Consider the following 24,593-nt stretch of genomic DNA (forward strand, 5'->3'; position numbering starts at 1 on the left):
TCATTTGATACAATAACATTTGAAACTTGCACTTATTCCAAGTTGTATTCTGTGTCTTAAATTTGGCATTGGTGTCGCATTAATCATTAAACTCAGTGTGTCAGTGTGGTGAAAACTCTTCCCTTCTAAGGACACTCTCAAGAGTCGGTGAAGAAAGGAAAAGAGTGTCCTGTTTAGGAATGAGGCGCTCGTGGGAATTTGAACGTATTTATGCTAAAAGGAACTATGTGCATATGGTTTATGTGAAACATAGTTCCTTTTGGTATAAACACGTTCATTTCTACTTTCTTGAGAGCACACTTCTCCGAAAAAGGGCGAATATTTTCGTTCTGCCCTCCCGGGCCGGACGATTAGGGGTAAATCAGGAGTTTCAAGGGGGAAACGAAACAGATTCTAGATGCTCGATCAAATTCTCCAGAGCCTAATTTATATAAATTTAGCAGACATTTTGAAAAGAGCGCTGCATTTGAAAAGAAAGGGGAAAAACAGAAAATAAAACAACAACAACAACAAAAAGCACTTCGATCCAAGAGTAAGGAAAGTAGGGCACAGTCACTGTGACGCACTGAATAATTTTTCGTGGCCAAGTGAAATTTTCGTTCAACCATGCCTTGCTGAGGAAAGATGCAGTCAGTGGCGTGGCGTGCTTCGATATATATTGATATTTCACCATTTGAAGCCATGGTAAAGAATCGATTATTAAGGTGTCCGTTGCAAACACCATTATAATCGATCATTTTCCACAGGTCAAGTCAGATCAATCGAAACATCGCAAAGCACGTCATGTCACTGGATGCAGTGCGACCAGTCTGAAAATGCCAAATTTTTGCAGGCAAAATATTAATCTTGGATTAAAATCATAGATATTTTTCTTTGAAAGGTATTTCAGATTAAGTTTCGAATAATATTATCTGACAAATTAGAAGCATAATATTTACAAGTTTATCAAAATATTCGTGTTTTATAAAAGGCAATTTCTCAATGTCGCACTACACTTTATTCTCGAACCGTTAGGTGTCATGTTTGAAAAAAGCTCTGATACAACTATTCGACCTCTGGTGTAAAGAGAGGCAGTATCAACAGTTTTGAAGGCGCTTTAGAGATCAGCCGAAAAAAATGTACACGCCTTTTGAAGTTACTAAGGACAATTTTATGGATACCAGATAAGTAAATTACCTAACAGCTGTGGTAGATCAGTAAAGGCGACAGAAAAAAGACGACCGTGAGGCTCGAGTTAGAAATATTGTAGTAATGCTCCGTTGATCTTACCGGCCTTTCTTATAAATTCAAGACCTCTCTTGAATAACGTTAATATCTAATGCAACCCGGAATTAACCAATGTAAACATCAAATATATCCACACATACTAAGTCCAATTTTTACCTCTTTGTTTCAGGCTGTGCTTTCGTCAAGTTTAGCTCACATTTAGAAGCACAAGCAGCTATCAACTCTCTTCACGGCAGTCAGACTATGCCTGTAAGTTCTATACATTACTCTTTTCATGTTGTTTTTCGTTTGTTTTGTTTTTTTTTTGTTGGTCGCCGAGTTTTAGGCTTACATGATAACCCCTAGGCTCCTAGTTTTGAACCTCGGTAAACAAACATGATAGTGACAGAGTTGTAGACATGATGGGGATTTACTTGTTTCCAACCTCTAAATTCCGATTTGAACAATTTGGAATGGATATTTTTGCCAAAAATTACACTTTTAGCGTAATCATCATTAAATTTTTACGTGATAATATAAATTCCTCCTGATATGGGTTGATTACATGGCTACCTAAGAGCCTCATGGGAAGCCTAAAACTGATGAACCAACCGGAGAGCGGCACAGACATGGCAACACTTTTCGTGTGCAGGCACTTCAACTTTCACCATAGATATGCAAAAAACGCCACTCAGTAGATCGAGTCAAAGGGAGAAATCGGACAAGATTTTTTAAGTTCAAAAACTTATAACTCCGTTGAATCAACACTTTAAGATTTTAAAAGTGGTTTAATTGATTTTCTACCTCAAGCACCCCTTAAAATTTAAAGTGTGGCGAATTAAACATCAAAATTTGCAGTTTCAGTCAAAAATGTCATGTTCGAACTCTCTGATTGACTCGATCCACTGTGCGGCAGCGAGCGACGAATGCAAATTGGCGAAAGTAACGATGCGCAAAGCGACCGAGGGTGAATAAAAAGGAGAAGACACCGACAACAATTAAAAGATTTTCTCGTTATCGCTCGCAAAAAGGACCGCACCCCGCGGAGAAGGGGCGGGGGGAGACAACAGGTCGGGCTGAATCGATAAATGATTGCATTTATGGGGTATAAGCGGGGGCGATAATGCGTTTAGCACGTGGCTCCCATCGGGCTCCGACACTCAATTTATCCGAGAGATCCGCACGACTCCGAAACGGCTAAACGGCTGCACCGGTGTGCGAAACGCCGCTTAAACCCTCCTCCGACTATATTGTCCCTATTTTTCACTCGAGGACTCCCGAAAAATCTGAAGTTCCTCTGCGTTATGCTGCCGTGCTAAGGAAAAACGCCGTATGAGGCATCATGCCTCGCCAAATTTCTTTTAACAGATCGCAAATTTTCAGGAAAATCTGTAAATATTTCTTCTCTGATTTTTAAGATGATTTCGTTTGTAGTCTCATCTAAAATGTCTGAAAATTTCAAGGGACAATATTCATAACTTTTTAAAGAAAAAATATTTTATAAGAGGAAATTTGGTGACACTCGAATGTTCATACGGCGTTTTTTCTTAGCACGGCAATATGGGTCTCAAGTCTCAACATTCCTGCGCTCAGGATAAACGCCGTATAAGAACACCATGGTTTCAAATGTGCCTCTCGCAAACTTCAGCTAGAACGAAAAGAAGTGTTGAATTTTACAAAAAATGGCTAGGAACCCGCGATAAGCGAGATATTCATAACTTTTCTCAAAAATAAATATTCTATCCCTGGAAATGAGCCCAGTGCAAACTTCAACTAGAGCAAAGAGAAGAGTTGTTGCTTGTAGTAAATGGCTCAGGAATCACGATGAGTGCATCGGAAAGTCTCATATACATTCATATATGTAACTTCACAATCTGCGTGAGAAGTATCCGTTCTTTAAGCTTTTCGCTTCCTTAACGATGCAACGACACAGACGAGCATTTCGTAAGAGGAGTCGTTCCATCACACACTTGCACACTAGGATGCTATACGATATTTATGACATGATAACTGTTGCTTTCGCGTGCAAATTGTGAGGAAGCACCGTGGTCTTTATTAACGCAAGGAAACTGTAAATATAAACATACCAGTTGATAAAATCCCGTCTCGTTATGTGTGTTTAGGCGGGTCTGCGTCGGCCATGTTGAAAATTGCGTAGCATCCTAGTTGGAAAGGGTTGGATGGAACGATTCCTCCTACGGAATGTTCACCTATGCCGTAGTGTCGTTTTTGAAGCAGGAAGCTAAAAAAACGCAAATTTCTTAAGCAGATTGCTCGAACAGTTCATATGATATGGAGTGTAATTATTATGTTCTGCATTGACTAATCAATTCTCAACCTAACTATTTGCTGAAGGTAGCCGAATTCCTGAAATTCAGTTCAGCGAACCGAATAGTTTTACTGAGCAAAAATAATTTTGAAAATACTTTTGAAGAATTCGGCTGTGTTTACTAAACGAAACTGAGTCTCGTATTCTCCGGTTTTTCTGATGTTTTTTTTCTTTCAAGCAAACGCATTGAACTTATGAGCCAAGACCGGCCCACGCTGGACCGAGTCAGTTGGGAATGTCGGACAAAAAACCGGAAATTTTGAAAGCTTATATTTTCGAAAATATTCAAGAAAAACGTTTAAAAGTGATTCTATTGGTTTTTGCGTGGAATTCCCTGTCAGAAACACCTCTTGGAATTGAATTTGTGACAAAATAAACATGCAATTTTGAAATTGTAGCCAAATATTTCATGTCCAACCTCTTCTATTCCACTGTGCGGGAGTATCGGAGTCGAAACGTCGAAGAGAACGAATGGTGGACTTCATTCGAATTTTCCGCGCGTTGACCAACACACGTCACTCGGATCGACTTCGGCGTGATCGTGCATGCAAATATTAGGCCCCCGGTGTCGCCAAATCGCGCCCACTAATCACAATTCACACGACCCGAATTGTGGATTTTTCGGGAACAGTCCTGCAACCGTGTGGGTTTCCTCGCTGATGCTTTTACGCCGAGGCTGGAAAATATTCCCGGCCGGGGTGAATTAAGTGTATATTACGGCATTCCAAGGATTCTGGGACAAACTACCTGTCCCGCATATATTTTACATGTTTACCGGGTCCTCCGGGTCCCTGCGAATTTACATCTGACCTCGTCGAGTGCGGTTCCAAGTGCCAGAGTCGGGCCTCGCCGGAAGTTTCTCGTGTCTTGTAGGAACAGGCTCTCGGTTTTGTAGTCAGAGTAATTTGAACTTCGTCCGTTGACGATAGTTCCAAGTTTCAGCTCACGAAACCCAAGATTATCAAGATCACTGGCTCAGCAGGCTGATTATTGAAAGTGATAGACAAAGCAATAGACAAAGAAGGCATAGAAAGTATGGAGCTACCCTTTTGGTTGAAGTGATAGGTTCTTACAGACTAAGGGAGAAAATGATGGACTGACCAAAGGGTCTCTCGTGGGTTGCCTCTAGTCTAGTCTCGTCTAGTCTATTACCTACCTCCTATGTCCATTGCCACCACCCGCTTCCACCCATAGGATCCCTCCATATCTCTTTTGTCTTCTTTTTCTATAGCTTTGTTCATCAATTTCGATAATCAGCCCGCAGTTGCGCTGATCAATATACGTATGAATACCTGGTATGTTGGTCCGATTAGCATAGCACCTACACAGTAAGGAAAAGTAACCAAAATTGTGTGTCAAGGGAAGTAAAACGCGAAGTAACACAAGCTGTTGGCTAATTTTTGTGTTAGTCTTTCCTGTGCCAAATCGACCAAATCTCGGGTTGAAGATACCAAATCTTTGTGTTTAAAATCTGTGGCCTCGTTAAGAAGTACGCAATAACCGGGAGAAGTGAACCTGAATCGCATCGATGGTAATCCAGTGCGATAGCCACTCGCAAGAGTCGCAAATCGCAACTTGTGAATAGTGGGAGGAAAACAAGAATACAAAAGCTCCACAGTACTTTTGCTTTATGCCTCGATGTCTCAGAGTTACGGTTTGGGTCCATCTAACACTGATTCGTGTTGAGTATCCAAGTCCTCTGGATTGATCTGACACAAAAAAAGTAACTCAGACATTTTTAACTCATGTATAAACTATACTCTGCGATATCATGTAAAAACCACAAGATCCCAAAAAGTATCGAAGCAAATAAACTATAACAGATATTAGTTGTCAATCGAAGTTCTTGCAACTGAATTGAAAACTACAAATGAAAACAAATAAAGCGACAAGTTTCACGCTGGACCAATCGTCTAGCGACTAAAACTACATTCTTTTGAGTGGTAATAAATCGAACAATACTCACATTTTCGCACTCATTTTCATCACCCATGTGCCAAAGCTCTCCAATTTCAATCGGTCCCTGGAACTTTGATGGAAAAAAGATTATAACGTGATTATTTTAGTTGGTAGACGTATTCAGCTATGCCCCAATTACTTACTTAATTGTCAGTTGGAGCTCCATTACGACCCCTTGCAGGACTGTCATTCCGACCTGTTCCAGCGTGAAATAGTAATTTATTCAGAGAGGGGCGAAATGCGGGTGATAATAGCTGACACACAGAAAACGCTAATCACCAGTGTGAAAAGGTTGCATTAAAAATTAATGCGAAAGCCCTGTCAGCAAAAATCAACTTTGCGGTCAGTGCTGCCATCTGGGTCGGATTCCAGGTAAAATTTCCCCGCGAGCCGGTCAGTTTACTCTTTCACCCTGTGACAATGGGCTGCACTGTTGAGGATCGTAATGATTTGAATAAAACACCGGTTTAATGAAGATTAGAGGGTTCCGCCCGGCCAGCGAGTGAAATTTAAAACCTCCCGACCTTAATTGCGTGATTTGAATCAAAGCGCCGCTTTAATAATGGAAGACTGACTCCTGACAGGTGTTCGTAGGTTGAGGAAATTTTGTTATTTATTCATTCTACCCGGACAGCACTCGAGAGAACCTTTTATCCAAAAAGTGTAAAATGATGTACTTTTTTTAACCAGTGGAAACTGATAATCTTCTAATATTGAACAATCTCCAAAAGGAAAATGCAACTTTATATTTTTACGAATTAATCGAAAATTTAATATATTCAATCAGTCCCCGCTGTAGGGAGCGAAAGAATATAATTATCCGCCAATGTAAAATTCTCAGAGGATTTCAACGTCAATTCAGTCGAATGAATTCAAAGGGAAATATTCTCAACTGTTCTCAAAGAGATTACACACAGGAAAATTTAGGAACATCCGACTGTTTACACGACGCTCGTTGTGAAAAAACGCCGTATCGACCCTTTGGCGTTGCCGACTTTCCTCTGGTAAAATAGATTTTCCCGGAGATATTTTTCTTCCGATTTTAAGGGAATTTTCTTGGAGTCCAATGTAGTGAATCTGAGAGTTTCAGTGAAATTTTCAAGTGAATTTTCGGTGTTGTTTTATCGATAAATTCTCTCAAAAATGTGTACTATTCCAAATAAATTTGGCAATAACCGTCACACGACGTCATACGACGTTTTTCCAACACGGGAATTACTGTTAATAAGAAGGAATTGCGTCGGCGAGAAGTGGAAGATTCGGGGGCAGAGTTTAGCGTGCAATTTCGGGGAAGACAAAAAAAGGAGACGACCCGCAGCCTCCCCCCCCCCCCCCAACTCTCCTCGGCATGCCCCGCAGTTACGAGGAGCGAGAGGAGTAGAAAGTTGTGATTACGTCTTAAATTAAGTTTCGATATGAATGTTTATTAAAGTTGCTCGACTCTTTTTACAAAGTGCATTAAACGTGGCTGTATCTCAATTTCTGCCGCAGCAAGCTGCTGCCACGTCGAGCTTCCTCTCCACCGCCCTCAGGAAGAACAACTTATCTGCCCGTGGTCTGCCCGTGGTGTTACGCGGTTTGGTGGATCTCGGGGTTTTCGAGGTTAGGTTCGGCAACGCTCGACGAGTAAATACAGAATACCTTGGCTTTTACCTGTGTCTGGAATGTGTTATTAAGGGGAATAAATTGACTAACGCTCCTGTCGCTCGCGGGACGCCGGAAGTTCTGCATTCTTCCGCTGCGAGCGCTGCGACTGCCAACTTTGGGCCTCCTCCCCCGCACCCACGAGCGAATCTTGTTTATTCCGTGGTCGATGCCCTTCTCTCGCCCCTACTTCCATCAACGTGAGAAAAGGGAAGTTCGCGAAGAAAAATCACGTTCATCTCACGAGGAAACAGGCTTCTCGGTAGTTTCTGGTCGCGAAGTGGGAAATATTCGTTGCGCAAAGGAAGCGATCTAGGAATTTAAATTTTACAATAAGGAGCAAGTAAGCAGAAAGGAACCAAGGCACATCAGCTTTCGCCAAATTTAACGGGGCAATTTAATTTTTTACGAGAGAGCGTACGTGCGGATTCCTTTGAAATTTTTAAGGAATTTGCCACTTACTTTGCAGAAAATTCACTGAAATTTACACAAAAATCCGCACAACGGTTTTCATGTAAAAAAATATAATTGTCTAATGAAATTTGGCAATATCTATTGTGGCTTGGTTCTTTTGTGATAACGTGGTCCACTTCTAGATCCACACTATTCTGCGTGGATGTTTCTAGTGTATTTGTCTTGTTATGCAATAAGGAACCACCATTTCTGGCTCATACATAAAAGTACCCGGCTCTATGGAGAATTTAATGACACATGCAAGCTAAAAATATTGCTTATTGCAAAATATAGTCCAAATGGACTGAGCTAAACTGAAAGAAACTAAGTTACATTCGCGGGGGAAAATTTGGGGGGCCACATTTTGCAAGGAGGAAGTACTATATTTGGTTCATCCGTAAAAAAAAACATTCATCTGGATGGAGAATCTAATGGCTCCTTTTTTTTTTTTTTTTTTTTTTTTTTTTTTTTTTTTGTAAATGAGCTAGAGATGGTAGTTCCATAATTGCAAAATGTAGTCCAATTGAGTAAGGAGTATTTTTGAAAAATTTAAGACGGACAGAGATAATACGACAAGTATTACTTGAATGAAGAACAATTTGCGGTTCGGAACATGGGAAACCCGATGGAGGGTGAATTTTACAGAGGGAAATCTCACCGCTATTGATTTTATATCCCCAGAGGGAGGAGATTTCTGGGTTCCGAAGCGGTCGGAGAGGAGGCGAGATACGCCCTGAAAATTAAATACAATGCCGGGAAGTGAAAGAAAATGCGAACAAGTGGTGCATGCAGTGGAAGATTACGAGGAAAATTGGTTTAATGTAAGAAAAAGGAGAAAAATGTGGCATGTTGATCATTCCAAAGGGATTGTAGTGCGGTAGGGGAGGGATAGCGGTGGAACAACACAGCAGAGGTGTAGATGAGGGGTTGAATAAATTCTTCTACCGCACAGTTTGTTCAGTCCCTTAAGCATAATGGATTCCAACGGCGAAACTTGTTGCGTAATAGAAATCTTGCGAAGCTCCGGCATTTACAGTTTACAAAGCATATTTTCGGAGAAAAAAGAAGGGAATTAATTTTTTAAATTACCAGGAGAGACCTTCATGGCTCATCCTTTAATTTGTAAATAATAATCAAAATGCTGCAATCATTGTGTTTCTCAACTTTTAATTTTTGTGAGTGTTTTCAATGAAATTTTGTGCGGAAAACACTTGTAACCACAAGAATCACAAAAATCATCCGAACCTGAGGTTGAGATGGCAAGAGGAATTCAAACATAGAAGCGTTTTCTTACTTCACAAAATCAGACACGAAGTTTCACTGCTCCTTGCTGATCATCCAAAAAAGTAAACTAAGATGGGAATTACTTTTTAATGGGTCGCTAAACCATGAACAAATTTTGACTTGTGAATTATTTTTCGAAAGTAAATGACGCGTAGAACACGATGAGCACAAGACTCTGCACGAACGACTCAAGCAGTGTGATCGGGTGTGGCAAACAACGCTAGTTCTCGCCTGATGATAGTTACTGAGCAAGCAACTTTTTAAGCAAAAAACAAATAAAACTCGCCTATCGATGACTGAAGCATGTCGGGATGAGCAATTTGTTGGGCGAGTTTTTGCAGTTTGAGTTGGAATCGCTAAAAACTCTTTGGCCATGGGTCATCATTAAGCGAATTGGAGCGTTGACTTTCAAAAGTAACAGTTGCACTTTAAAGATCACGGTAGGTGGGGGTTCCCAAAAATAAATTGTCCCTGTTTTTATATCGATCGATTTCGGTTAAGGCCAAGCCATCGAAAGTTCGCGAACTCCTGGAGCCTTAAAATACTGCACCCCTGTACGATCTTTGAAGCTCGCGGCGCAGGAAGGTACGGAAAGTCCTCCCCCCTTTTTCACTGTGTAGCTCACTCACTTTGCACAAAGAATCTTCACCCCGTCGTCAAAGAAATAAAGCTTTAAAGAAAACATTGCGCATTTTCACCATCACCGTAGCCTCGTTTTTCTGCTCTCCGCTCATGTCTGCTCTCCTCCCATCATTTGTGGCATCCCCCTCTCAACGTAGCGCTACTCTCTCCGTTTGAGAAATTCGTTACCTCGTAGCTCCGCTGACGTTAGGGCGTTCCCACACTTTGAGGTGGACGTATTAGTGCTAAAAGTTACTATAAAGTACACACATCCAATGTACATACTTCTCAGCTTTGTACATGGTTCGTTTTAGCATAATTACGTCCGTTCTGAACCTATCACTTATCAGTATGGTTCTTTGATTTTTGAAGCTCATCTGGAATCAAGTTGCATCCTGCTTCAGCAAACCGAGTGATTGCGTCGTAAATTCAAATTATTTCAAGGAGAGACTTCACTCCAAAACTTTATCTTAATAAAATGCTGAAAATAAACAAACATTTAAATTTGAACAGCTTTATTGGTTGATCAGAGCATGCTTTTTAAACTACAACAGCTTTTGAAATCCGCAAATTTTACGTATTCGAATGCAACCCTTTACGCTGCTCACGTAGCCTTTGAAGCACCGGAAATGCACGCGCGTTGATGACGGCGCAGAGATACAACTATTCGTGCTTGATGGATGTCCGTGTTGCGTCTGCAAAGTTGAAGGCGCCATGGCGCGATGCGTAAACTCGCAACGCTTCGCAGGCTATGCTGCCAGCGACGTCTCGCTCCGCATAGGGAGGAGAACTGTGTGTGTAGAACTCTAAATGAGATTGTTTCTTCTTCAGAGAGAGAACTCTGCGCAATGCGGAGTTATGACGTCACATCTGCTGTGGTCGTATAATTGTTGAAGGCAAATAGTCAAATAAAGCATTTTAGCAAATGCCCAGGCCGATCGTCAGATTTTGACAGTTTACGGAATTCTGTGAATTAATGGTGAGGAGTTCACGGGTTTTCATTATTCAGGGAAGAGTAACTCTTCAAATCTGCGACGTCTCCTTGTTCCTTCCTTTTTACATGCCTTCAGTATATTTAAATTTTAAAATTTCAAAAATTCTATGTTTCATGGCGTGCTGAAAATTTCATGAGAAATATGCATTCAGGATCTTAAAATCGTATAAAATACGATTGTATGCTGCACATTTTTATAGAGAATTCTCCCTGCTTACAGAAGCAACTAAAATTAGGGTAAAAAATTAAAATTTCAATCTAAGTAATAAAATTTGACTACTTGCCTAGGCATCTGACAAAATGCCTGATTTGACTATTCGCATTCGACATAGTCACAAACTCGTATCGAAGAAAACGGGTTAAATCTAAGGGGTTGGCAACGGCGAGCTAGGCCTGGAATAAAACCTCGGTGTAATTCACCGAGTTCTGAGTGCAGCAGCTCACCACAAGTTCACGAGCCCTTTTGTGAGGGCCCGGCGCTTGGCTGGGTGCCAGGTCGCGTCAACAGGTGGCGCTCTCGTTTAAATAAGGGAATGTTTCCATCGTTCAACATCCGACCGTCAACAACCAACGGCTTTGTATCAACGCTCAACAGGCGTCCAGCACCATCTAATGTTCACAAAGTGAGTTGTGACGCTGCGACGTTGGCGTAACGTCCGGAGATAGTGTAACCTGGCACACTAACCACACAGGCTATATAATTGAGTTTAAAGGTCTCGATAGACGATCAAATTCCCGAACCAATTACCATCAAAGTGTCGGGAATCATCAGTCTTAAACTCGGTAGAAATGTTTCCTGTGGCAGGAAATGATGAATGGTGGCACTCCATCCTGATCTCACTTTGAACAAAATAGTGCGGCCCGTCAAAATTTGATGGTAAATGGTGATCATCAGTCGTCAGCATGTCTACTTTGATCGGAATTGGTTCGGAATTTGATCGTGTATTGCTATTCAAAAGTAAAATTCGGAGCGTCAATGCTGTTTTTTGTCCACTGTGTTATGATTGAATCGCAAGTTTCTTAGCAAAAAATGAAAAAAAAAATCATGATATCAAATCGTGATATCAAGTACTATACATATTGTGTATCTCGTCGTGATACGTTCAATGTGTGCTGCATAAAATTTCGTCGAGGGAACAAAATTTTGATTAGTCCAAAAGTCTTACGGTATTTTAGTGGAACTCATTCAAGTGAATAGAATAAATATATCGACGGTTTTAATTTGGTAATTACATAACTCGGTTTGGGACGTTGCAGACTTCCTGTCTTACTTTATTTTTTAAACGGAAAACTACTCAACGGCAACTTTTTAAAACAGCCGTGATTTTTCTTCTTCAAGGAACTTCAAGGAATGATGTCCATTTGTTCTCCTTTAAAAAAATATCATGGAGGTGGAGATTTTCAGACACCGCAAACGAGATATGTGATTGATTTCGGACTTACGCCGTCGATATACATTGTGACATGAGCCTTGCCATTCATGTAGTTTCATGGACCTCAGGGCTCATGTTTGATTGGACTTACTTCCTTTTGATTTGAATAATTCAATTCTCCCTTTTTAATTCTAAAGACTTGAGAGCGCGCTTTTTAAAGTTTACAAACAATCAGATTTGAATCAAATAACACTTGGATCGATTGAATATCTTTTAGTCTGGCCCCGCAAAGCCTCTCGACAAACGGTTTCCAGTTTTCCGGTCTTGGGAAACGGAGGCATCGATGCAGATGCTTTCCGCGGATCGCCGTATTTACGGGAAGATGCGGGCGGGCAAAAATTATCCGGAGGGCGCGAGAGGTCGCTATGCAATCAGAATATCTAATACGAGCCGATGCACTCAAGAGCTTATAACCCTTTTAAACTTATTTATCGCGAAAGCTTTTAGGAGCGTAAAACAAATTATTTGCTCAACTTCCGACGGCGGGCGAAAGGAGGGAGGCATTTTATTGGTCGTGACAAAGGCTCGTTCCCGAGGATTTCCTCGGCCGACGACTTTGAATGATGCCACTAATCGTCGCCTCTCCGCACCCGGAAGCGATTTGATGTGGAGTGATTTTACCACTGCCTGGCAGCCATGCCTCCAACTTCTCTTTTCTTCCTAAACGCTTGCACTGCAGGGGTAGAGGGGGGATTTTGACAGGAATCAATTTTTTCCGGTGAATGTATATTCACTTGAACTTTTTTAAGCCTCAAAATGTGCGAATGACAATCTAGGAGCGAAATTACTTGGAAATGTGCATCTAATCGGATTTTCAATTTATGCACATTAAAGAAAGTAACCGTAATTGTGTGATGAAATGGGAAGTAGGGCCCATGTTATCCTGAGCACTCAATACTGATATTCCAATACTACTAAAAAAAAAAAAAAAAAACTAACCGAATTCTATGATTCTATTACCTTTGACTTCAGCGTGACATTGCAATCATGTATTTCTTTGGTTGGTGGTCCATGGTTTTCTTTTTCCTTTGCGTATGAAGCTTGATTGCAAAATGTGAATGAAAGTCGTTATTTTGTATTAAAATATGTATCACCAGTATTTTTCAACAAATATGTGCAACAGTTGGAAGATTTTGGTAAAATTCAATGCATTTTTAGATTTTTTAACAAAGTTCTTCAAGTAGGAATTTTTTACTAACTTATCGACTTCAATTTGAACTGATTTGTGTTCATCCAAACACGAGGACCCGTCAAGAATTCGAGATCCATATTTATTCGTTTTTTTTTTGTTTTTTTTTTTAAAAAAAATTCAACGATTTATTGCTGAAAAGAATTTCGAAGAACAGAAAAACTATGAGTGAGAAGTATAACGTCAATGAAACTCAAAATTGAATCCATTTCATGGAAAATAATTAACTTGGTTTCAAGCCCCGATGTATTGGCTCGTTTAGATTGACAAAAGGTTTGAAAGCCCTTACCTAGTTTCCGTTGACGCAACTAAGTAATATTCCCAAGGAATTTTTCGAAGCGTCTTATGAATGCTCTAAATTTGGCAGCAAGGTGATCCTTTCAGCCCCCTTTTCTGTATTCATCAGACGATAAGTGTGTTGGGTTGAAAATTTCAGGGCTTTTAATAACATAAAACCTCCCTTTTTCTTCCTTTCCGTCCCGCTTTTTTTATTCCCTCAAGAGATGGTCGTTCGGTTTTATGAGTGAATACTGAATACCAATAAATCACATCTGAACAGCAACTTTTGAAGATGAAAAGAAAAGGCTTGTTTACAGATTACTTTGAATAAATCGCAGCCATAATTTTCCGGCCTGTACATAATGAGAAGGTTTTCCTTATTCTGCGCCCTGTTTCAAGACTCGCTCGCAAATAGGAGAACGCTTTCCTTTTAATACCTTCCATGAGAGTTGAAAGAGTAATATTTGTCCAACATAAAAAGTAGAAAATTGGTCAAGCTGAGACTTTTGTAACCTCATAAAATATAGCTTTTTATGAAGACTTCCTCGTCCACCGATTCAACCGAGAGGCGGAGAAGGTGTTGCCGAAGTTATAACCATTCACTGGAAAAAAAACACATCGGATCTAGGGTCCAGACTCTTAAAAACATCGATAAGAAAAAATACTCTTGATTCAATCGGATTTTTGCCTAAATGAAGAACCAAGCCTCTTAATTTGAGCGGATTTCCTTTTGATTTAAGCCTCAATCTGATTGAATCGAGAGTATTTTTTCTTGTCAATGTTTTCAAGAGTCTGGACTCTAGATCCAATGTGTTTTATTTTTCCAGTGTTTGAAACACTTTTGAACACATTAAAAATAATCTGTGTAGCGCATTTTCCGTGATATTATTACAATAGAAATTCTTAAAAACTATTATTGAAAAGTGATCATTAAAAATTATATGCACCAAGAGTTTTGAAAAATATGCCTTAACTAGGACACGGCTCGTGTTGCCCTGCAAAAGTTTTGAATTAAACGTGAAATTTTTTCGAATTTTCAAGACCTCGAGTAATACAAATTGGATCAAAAATATCGTTAACTTTTGTGGTGTTTCGTCGATTTTCTTCAAGGTTCTTGAATTTTGGATCATTCGATTATTTTATTCACGATTCTAAATGATTGTTCTCTTTTTCTTTTTCTGAGGAATCTTTCCACATTTCGATCATAGAATTGTTTTCTGGACTTCATCCAGTTGTCTCTCTGCATGTGAATAACAAAAACTGAAAGTACACGGTTGAGTAAGCTTTGACCTACAGGCATTTCTTAATGCCTCTGTAAAGAATCCGTACGTCCTGAAAAGTTCTTTAAAATTTGTTCCAAAGTTCTTGCATTGCGATTGAGCAATTTCTCATTTTTTTCTAAAATGTCCATAAAAAAATCCCCTATCTCATTTAAAACACAATTTTTCAGACGTGCGATTTTAACTCATAGTGCCCGCGGAGAAACGTTCTGGAAAAATTCCCTCCTTTCCTGCTTTGGGTAATTTTTAAAAAATCCGAAAACAGAAGAAAAAGTAATCAAAAACGCTCTTTCCGGCTCTAAACAAAATTCCATTCGTTTCTAAGCCCCAACATCATCGACATCAAACGATCATCGAAAACGCAGAGAGCTCTACAAAGCTTAGCCCGTGATTTGGGAGAAGGAGTTGAAAGAGCCATTTCCATTTAAACAGACGAAAGCCTCTAGACTTTACGCTACCTTGCTGAGGAAGAACGCCGTATAAACCTTCAACCGTTGCCAACTTATCTTTGATAAAACAATAATTTTTGGGAATATTTGTGAATGTTTTCCCCCTAATTTCTCAGACTTTTTTTCCCCAATTGAATCTAAAATATCTGAAAACTTCGGATAAAAGTATTCATAACCAAGCTCAAGAATAAATATTCTATGGAGGGGAATTAGGCGTCGTCCAGTTCGTCGTCTCCCGGACGAAAGAACGTAACTCCATTTCAGTGTTGCCAAATTTCCCCTCGCAAATTGCCAATCAATCAAGAGAATCTTGGGTGTTTCTGACTGAAAAATTCCCCGATTTTTCTCTAGATTTTAAGCAAAAAACAAACCAATTTCGGATAAAAATTTCTTACGTACATTTTTGTAAAATAAATTAATTGTTCAAGTCAATTTGGCAACCTTGGAATTGAGTTACGTTCCTTCGTTCTGTAAACGACGAATTGTTCACACTGCGTTTTTCCTTTGTGCGAACGGCAGCACCAAAAGGCTTATCTCAACGTGGAGGAACGCCGGTTCACGGAGAGACTGACGTTTCATACCCGGGAGCACACTCAAGACGTTTGACTGAGGATCAGACGCAGGAACCTGGAATCGGGAATCAATAGACATCGCGATTTCGTAATTAAAACATGGGAGCTTTTTGACGTGAGACCAAAGGGAGACCCCATTAAATCGCTCTTCACCTGCGTTTTAGCTGCGGGAACTAATTTAGTGACGGGAGTCCCTAGGATCCAGACCCATCCCGCCCGGCGACTGACAAACAGCCTCATCAAGATGATTTTCAAAGAGCTCTGAAACAAAACACAAACAAGCTGGGATGTCTCGCCGAATCCTCCTCCAGGGTCCTCAGTTTAAGCGACTTAATTCAGTAATTAAAATTCAAGACTCCTCCGCACTCCTTCTTCCGCCACTCCCAGCTCTTCCTCCTTCCTTGCTGACTTCCGACTCGACTCTTGCGCAGTTTTTGACTTTATTTTCTCAATTATTGCCTCATGCGTCCATTTTCCATGTGATAATCATTCGGCGCGTACGTGTTCAGAACAAGCAAGTCTTTAGCTGACAACTTCAATTTAGGCATGCATGAGAAGTATTTGAGCTTATCCTGACTCGCTTCTTAATGCCTACACGGCGCCTTCAATTTCGAAGGTATACCACGCACTATCCTGGGAGCAGCAATAGTTGTATATCCAATCAGCAGTAGGCGCCTTACTTTGCGTTCACGGAAAAAATTAAATTGCTGATTTAACAAATAAATTGCTAAAAAAAGTGACTGCAATGTTTCAACCGCAGATTTTCCGACAAAAAATTGCTACCCTAACCACTATTGTAAACTAATTTAACGAAGAGGGTGGTTAAAGTAGCATTTTTTTGTTGTAAAATCTACGTTGAAACATTGCAATCACTTTTTTTAGCATTTGAAATGTTAAATCAGCGCAATCTAATTTTTTTCGTGTATCAAAAAGGGTATTACACTCGCAAAAACACCCATGACCAGCAAATCGCGTTACAACGTAAAAGATACAGCACTGCTTACTTGCTTTGTGCAACGATGCAAAACAACGCGCATACTGTTAACGGGATATAATTATTGCTCCTCCCAGAATATGTTGTAGTTTATCTTCAAAATTGAGTGCGCAGTCCAGACATTAACAAGCTAATCAGGCACGACTAAAATTCAGCTTCCTTTAAATTTTATTTAGCGAATTCCATGACGTCAGCTTAAGACTTCTTTATACCAATCGTAACCGGCAAGTTTCGTCAAACTCCGAACAGCCGCGATAGCGGTTACTTTTCCAAACTTAAGCGCATTGGCGCCTACAAACCCAAGGGGATACTTCAAGCATTGCGCAATGCGTGAAGTATCCCCTTAGGTTTGTAGGCGCCAATATCTGGTGCCAGAAACGACTCGTCAGTAAATGCACGGTAATTAAGTGGTTATCGTTCGCCAAACTATTGAACATACACTTTTACCACAAATACACTGGAAAAAAAAAAACACATTGGATCTAGAGTCCAGACTCTTGAAAACATTGACAAGAAAAAAGACTCTTGATTCAATCAGATTTAAGCTTGAATCAAAAGGAAATCCGCTCAAATTAAGAGGCTTGGTTCTTGATTTAAGCTTAAATCTGATTGAATCAAGATTCTTTTTTCTTGTCGATGTTTTTAAGAGTCTAGACTCTAGATCCAATGTGTTTTTTTTTTTTTTTTCCAGTGTAAGTTAAAAGCCCATCACAGCATAATTGCCAACGAGTTCTTATACGCACTAACGCGTCGCTTTCAAAAACACTTTTTGAAACAAACAAACCCCTCCTTCCCTAAAAACTCTGGATCCTGTTCACACGATACCATCCGAATAACATAAGACAAAAGTAATGTTTTAGGGCGAGAAATTAGGCAACATCCCAATGTTCGTACGGCGCTTTTCCCGAGGACCGACTTACGACTCTCTCGCCGAGGACGTAACGTATTCCACGAAGAGCGCGCCCTAACAACACGCCACGCCGAGGAATAACCACGCATCCGCACATTAATTCAGTTGTATAGTTAAGTGGTTCTTCCTCTGGGAGCCCGGGGAGTGGTAGCTGTAACTGTGGCCTCAATTAAGACGGCTCCGAGCGAGGAAAACGCAATAACCGTGGCGCGGCCAGGGGTCGGGGGTGGAGGGGGGGGGTTAAGAGGGGGGCGAGGAGAGGGGGGGCGAGGAGAGGGGGGCGAGGAGAGGGGGGCGAGGAGAGGGGGGGCTAAGCCGGTCGCCGGAAAAAGGAAATATGTCATTATAAAAAGGATGTGTTCGGGGTCGGTCCGGGGACGGGGAGGCTGGGATGCTGGGACGCTCATCCCTTTCTGTGAGGATGTCGGCCGTCATCAAAGGCGACCCGTCATGGCACCGAGCACTCGCGCCGAATTAAATTGAGTTTCGCCGCCCGCAACGCTCGCCCAAATCGCGTCCGCGTCGCGGGTTCTCGACGGCGGTTGCGCGGTTTTGACGCGAGCGTTTCGTCCGCGGCTCCAGGCCCGCCGTTCGCCGACGAGAACGATCCGTGTTGAGGAAGAACGCCGTATGATCACTCGGATGTTGCCGCAATTTCCCCAATGAAATCTTCGTTTTTGGAAAAAATTATTGATGATTTCCCTCGAAATTTTCTCATAATTCAGATAAAATTGCGAAGAGGATATACGGAATAATTGGGAGGGAAAAATTTACAAGTTCTCCTGATGAAAATTAGTGTTCCTTCTTATAAGAACTTTGAGAACGTTTGAAGGCTCATACGGCGTTCTTCCCTAACACGGCACTATCAGCCCGAGAAATCTACTTCCGTATTGCCTAAGGGCGTGGTAAGTCCGAAAATCGATTTTCGAGAAAATGGACCCAGATGTGTCGGAAAGTTGAAAGGCGGAAGTTTTAAGCGGGAAGTATAATTGCAAAAACGTGAAAAACCTCATAGAACAAGAGAATTGGCAACATCTGTTTTCATCGATTTAATTGCATGTTAAAAAAAAACTATGTTGTAAATAAATGTAAGGTGACGTATTTGTATCAACAAACGATTCTTAATTATGGATGTTATTGTGGAGAAACAGTTTTATCAACTTGCGAGAAATCCGCTTGCTGCAAAGTAGAATATTTACCTTTCCTAGGAGTGGATTTCATGCATACAGAGAAGATTTTCGATCCATCAGTGTATTTAAACGAAAATTTTAAGAGGAACATTATAATGTCACTGATTTTATCTAAAATCTACTCCTAAGTTTGAAAAAATTATCCCTAAAGATAAGGAGCAAGCTAGCTCTGCAATAAATTTCAGCTCTGTTTGCAGTCAAAATTGACTGTCCCTTTAGCGAGAACACTGAATATTTTAGTGAAGTTATCATAATCGTGATTTTAAAATATTAAAATCTCGAAGCATGAATCCACACACATGCAGTAATAGAGCTTCTCTCTCGCGCTGCACTCTTCCACAAAACTGTCTCCGAGAAAACGCCTTCATGAGATGAGGACGCAACACAACATTACTCTAGAGTATGTATAGATGCATCCACACAAGTACAATGCGTCGGCTTACTTGGACGGTGCTTTTGAGAAGTAGAGAATCTCATTGGACTCTCTCAGAAACGACTGATCAACAATTATTGCTTTATCTTCATGGATACGCGCTATTATATTTGCGTCCATTCATTTGGAATTCCATCTTGTCGAATTTTATATCCTCAAAAAAGCGTTTGGTGGATTCCTCTTCTAAAGGACGGTGTCACGCGGAGGGATAGGCGTGGACGTACTTCTATCATCCGTTTTAGAATAACATTCGTGGCCACAAATTCTCTATGCACGTAGGTGTTTCATGAATAAGCTAAGAAAGCAGGCTACTTTTTTTGGTAATACAGTTTATTTTTCCTCTGTTTCCATTGTGAAAATCTCTCTTCCTATGCCCGCCAAAATTAAACAATGCCATTCACCAGAAACACAACTTGAACTATATTTTGTAATAAGGATCTACAAATGATTTTGACTCTATCACAAAAGCACCTATTTGGATAGGGAATCCGTCGGCACCTACGTTGCTTCTTAAATGAGCCAGAAATATCAGTATCGCAAAATGTAGTGCATTCGATAGATGATATATTTTCTAAACTTTTTTTTCTTCCTATCTTCAAGTTTCGACCACCGAGCGAGCGGAGGATCAGAACTTTGAAAGCACGAGATGTACAAGCTCGATGAGTCCGAGGAATTTACGATATCAGTGCGAGAGATACGCCAGCATCAAATTTTTCAATTCGAAGTTCCCTCGATAAAGTCAAGAGTGTTATTCCTTCGAAAGGCGTGGGTCTGCCCCGATTTTTAATTAAACCGGCGAGGAGATGGACCGGTTGAATGGGGAGAGCTGAAAAAAGTTCCCGATCGAATCATAAATAAGGAGGATTCGGATTTGTTATAAATCATAAGGGCGAGAATAAAACACAGCGAAGTTCGCGATTTTATCGGCGAGTCATTCAATTTTTGTCAGCTCTTCTTCTTCCTCGTCCCATTTTCTACTGTAATCGAATCGATTCGTATGGAAAATATTCCAATCCCCCCCCCCCCATTTCGCCCACCTATGGCGTTGCAGGAGGTTACTGATGTCGGATCGAATTCTGTCGAAAGCAAGTAAATCCACTCATGAGCATTGAGCTTACTACGTTAATTCATGGTGGGCAATCCATAAGGTGATTGCAAAAGTTTTTATCCTTTATTTTCACTCGGTTGATGGTCGAGTAGTTCGGAAGTAAAAGAGATGAGAGGAAGGATCTTGAAGAGACATGGCTTTGATATGATTTGAGGAAACCTTAATTTTTATTAATTGCTCAGCTAAGATTGACCTAGCTCAGCTTAGCTAGGTCTGTATAAATGATATGGGTTGAGTTTGACAAAAACGAACCGAGTTTTTGGAAATCAAGGTGTTGGACCCGCCGCCATTTTATTTCCTCACAGAGAAATTGTTCAAAGAAGCTGCCCGAAAATTTCACCGAATTTTCTTTTTGCTGCCGATAAAATTCAGCGCAATTTTCAAACAGATTCAACCAACAATCTCTCCGTAAGAAATTAAAGTGGCGGCGAAAATTTTGAAACGTCGCATGGCGCTCGTGATACTTTGGCTGGAGGGTGACGAAATACGAATTTATGAACGGAATTCATAGAGAAAGTCCCATTAAATCCGAGGTTTCCTGGGCATCCGACAACACCGGCCTACATTAATAGGGGTGTTGAGAGGGAAGCGATGCCTCTCAAAACTCCCCGTGTTTACCACACAATGGAATTCCACGACGACTCGCGACGTCGCCGCCAGATCGCGCTGCGAAGCCGCCGTGCCACCCTTCGAAACCCAACCCCTAAACTCACCGTGCGGCGTCAGCGCAAGGCCACCTATTCCACGCCGCGAATATCTCTATTCAGTTAGTAAAGGGGGAAATTAAAAAAAGGAAAAAAAGGGGGGGGGGGGTTAATCCGTTTCCACGGCGTTCCTCTCGACGGACTGTTGAGCACTGCGAGCACCGAGCGAATCTTTCCTATTCATCGGGCCCAATGTTAATTTGTTGTTGTTTGAGACCGGGGTGAAGTGGCCTACTTCCTCCGGTGCACCGACTTTTATTCCTTCCGTTTTCCTTTCAGCGTTCGAGCCCCCTCCCCCCCCTTCGCCTACTTTTCCTTCCCCTCCTCTCGCTCCCGCCATTAACGACGGCTCACGCATCGATGGATCGTTTCGCTGGGACGTTTTATGAATTTCCCGCGGTAATTTGAGGCCGCGGGGTTACCGAATAGAAAAAATTGTCATTCACCTTGTTGAAATATCACTTTCAGCTTTTGACTCTTAAAAGTTCATTTTTCATCGTAATTATTCCCAAGGATCTACGAGTATTGGGCCGATTTCTGTGATTTGCTTGCTATCAAGAGGTAATCTCATATAGACCTCGTTTAGGAGATCAGCTATTGCCAAATTTAACTGGGCAATTTAATTTTCAACGAGAGAACGTTTGTGCGGATTCCCTTGAAAATTGTAAGTGATTTGCTTTTTACTATGCAGAAAATTCCTTTAAATTTGCACAAAAATCCACACAACCGTATTCGTTTAAAATATTAAATTGTCCGATTAAATGTGGCAACAGCTGATGTGGTTTGACTCCTTTCTGCTTGACCCGATCCATTTAAAAATGAGCCCGTCGTTTTCAAATTTTCCAACAGTGATTCAGATTTGATATCGCCGATATTAAAAAACACACATTATATTATTAGTCTCATTTGATAAATTGATACATATTTTTTTACCATCAATTTAAATGAGAATAATCAATGCAGAGTGTGCTAACATTTCAAAATCATAAGTTAAAAAACGCTAAATATGAAAGCCTAACAGAGCGGAGCGGCTCACTGGCGCCTACAAACCTAAGTGGATACTTCACGCATTGCACAATGCTTGAAGTATCCACTTAGGTTTGTAGGCGCCAATGCGCGTCTCGCGCTGGCCGCCCGCCCGCCGTGCGGCGGCGCCTGAAACGACTATTTCACAACAGAGGTGTTGCACAGTATCATACGAAATTGAACGTATTAAGAATGACAGGCATCCTTTAAAAGTACAGATCTTTCCTCGCAAAATAAATCAAGATACTTATCGTACACAGGAAAAATCTAAGAGCCTTTAGCTGAGGCAAATATAGAGGTTCATCCGGTTTAGGTTTAACAAGGTGGGAATTTCTTGAAAGATAATTAAGTCCTGTTACACCAAAGAGGTCTAGAGAGTTTTAGTGAATTTTGTCTCTTGGCATGGACGCTCCCCCATTTTTACCAAAACTCTCAACTATATATCATTCTCCGCTGGACCAAACAGACAAAACAAAAAAAACAATCAAACCCTCATTCTTCCAAGACATTATACATTTTCATCCAAAAACATCGTGAGCAATTGTCGTTTGTATTTACATGTGGGCCAATTAACTTTGAGTCTCAACTGGCACGTGGACCAAACGTCCCGTGCCGAAAAAACGCGTGGACGTAAATTACTGGAAAAAACAGGTGCGCGGACAAAAAACCGTTGACGAAATGTCCTATAACCAGTTTACACGTTAGAAGCTTGGTCTAGCCATCGGACGTTTCGGGGTTTTCCGCGGAAAACACACACATGCAGTAATTACTCACATTTTGAGAGGGACCGTTCAAGTATTACTTAACGCACCTAGCGGGAAGGGGGTCGAGCCAGCGTTATGGTTCGTTACAAGGGGAAGAGGGCGGCCAAGCCCGGCGTTATGCAACAAATCCGAGCCGGGTGGGGGGAGGATGGGGGGGCTTTGAAACAGACGTGCAAAAATTGAAAATCCCGCCCTTCCCGCATTAAAATGGGGGGGGGGGGGTCAGGCCAGCGTCACGTAATTCAAAGAGGGGGGCGTAGAGCTGCGTTACGGGTGCGTTACAAGGGGGAAGGGGGTCAAAAATTGGGAAAAAGTGCGTTACGTAATACTTGAACGGCCCAAATGCCACCAGTCACGTTCCTGGTAATGCTCCAGTCCGTTCCTGGTAATGTTTCGGTCTGTTCCCATTTTTGCCCCTCGACCCCCCTAGGATATTTTACCGCTAGTTTGGCGGGTATCGGGGTTCCCACCTATGAAACTTTTGACGGGGACGCACCAAGATAAAGCTCGATGGAATCGGACCACGCTGAATCCGAATCCCCCTATTTTTCAAACTTTCCCCGTTCGGCGGTAACAAGTTGTAAGTACGCGGAGACCGTCCAAAACGCTCGCGCGGACCGTATATTCACGGCGCGCGGGCGGGCGTTCCCTCCAACTGTCTCCGAATTCGTTTACTTTTAACGAAGGCACCGCGCTCCTCCACACCGTTGCCAAATCGCCCGACAGCGAGAAAAAACCACCTGACTCATTTCCGAAAACTGAGCTGGTTTGGCAGCGCGTCGGTTCCGGAGAGCGCGGCGACCCCGCGCTTTACTGTTATTTTTTCGCTTATTGCTCCGTCTCCTTTTGAAAGCCATCTATATTCCAGCAACAACTGCGTAACGAGAAAATGCTCCCTCGTTACGAGTGCCTTCCCGCGACTCAGGAGTCGACAATGACGATTTAAGGTGCTGCAGCGTCGAGATAAATCATGCCCGCATCGAAAATATCGACTCCGCGCGAATAGTTATGAGTCCGCCGCCGAGGCGCGCTCTATTTGTTGCCCGACGAAGCTCGGAAATTGTCGGAGCCGCCTGTCGCGAATAGCTTCCAATGGAGACATTATCACCGGATCCGTGGATGTTGAAACGTAACATGTCCATGTTCTGGTGAACCTCCTGCTCCGTAAGGATACTGTATCCTGGGGCTCATCACATGAGGTATAGGTTCCGTTTTAACATTCACCGATTCTGGAATACAGAGGGAGCATCGAATCAGAGTCACCGTTTGCAAATTGAAGCTGCTTCGTGCTATTCTTTTTCCTAAATTGATTCATAAAAAATAGTGTGTGAGTTAAGTAAAAAGTGTATGGGTTGTCTCGACGATTTCCCTTCACGACAAGCAATAATAGTTGTCGCTAACTTACGCTCAGTACTACCCTGCAACTTTGATCTTTTCTGCGTGTCGTTTATTTTCTAAAGAAAGAAAATCCTGATGAAATAATGTCGAAATATTGAAATATTAGCGTGTGGGAAATACACGTTTTACCAATTCATAAGACGCTACTTTGAATCGCATTCAGCTGAAGGAACTACAACACTCTTTTTTTTATAAAACTTGGAAAGTTTGAATTCATTATTTCCGACGTAACCTCCAGTTCTCAATTCTGTCAATTGGTTTTTTTCTCGGATCTGGGCCTACAACATGTAGTTCTCAGGTTTACTCTTCGATATTTTTCAAATTTTAATTTATTTTCCGACTGAAAATGACTCAGTTTTTAGTCAAAACATCTT

The 24,593-nt window shown here is 41.4% G+C and overlaps 1 protein-coding gene across 10 annotated transcripts in view; it reads left to right on the forward strand.

The window, feature by feature from the left end:
* The window catches only part of bru3 (CUGBP Elav-like family member bruno 3), an 854,644-nt gene that overhangs the window by 790,237 nt on the left and 39,814 nt on the right, over positions 1–24,593 (forward strand). For all 10 annotated transcript variants that reach the window (XM_072299190.1, XM_019042674.2, XM_072299189.1 and 7 more), the window contains one exon: positions 1,397–1,476. In XM_072299190.1, the coding sequence (XP_072155291.1) occupies positions 1,397–1,476 (80 nt within the window). The remainder of the gene's footprint in view (positions 1–1,396; positions 1,477–24,593) is intronic.

Source organism: Bemisia tabaci, chromosome 4, assembly GCF_918797505.1.
Source record: "Bemisia tabaci chromosome 4, PGI_BMITA_v3".
Taxonomy (NCBI): Eukaryota; Metazoa; Arthropoda; class Insecta; order Hemiptera; family Aleyrodidae; genus Bemisia; species Bemisia tabaci.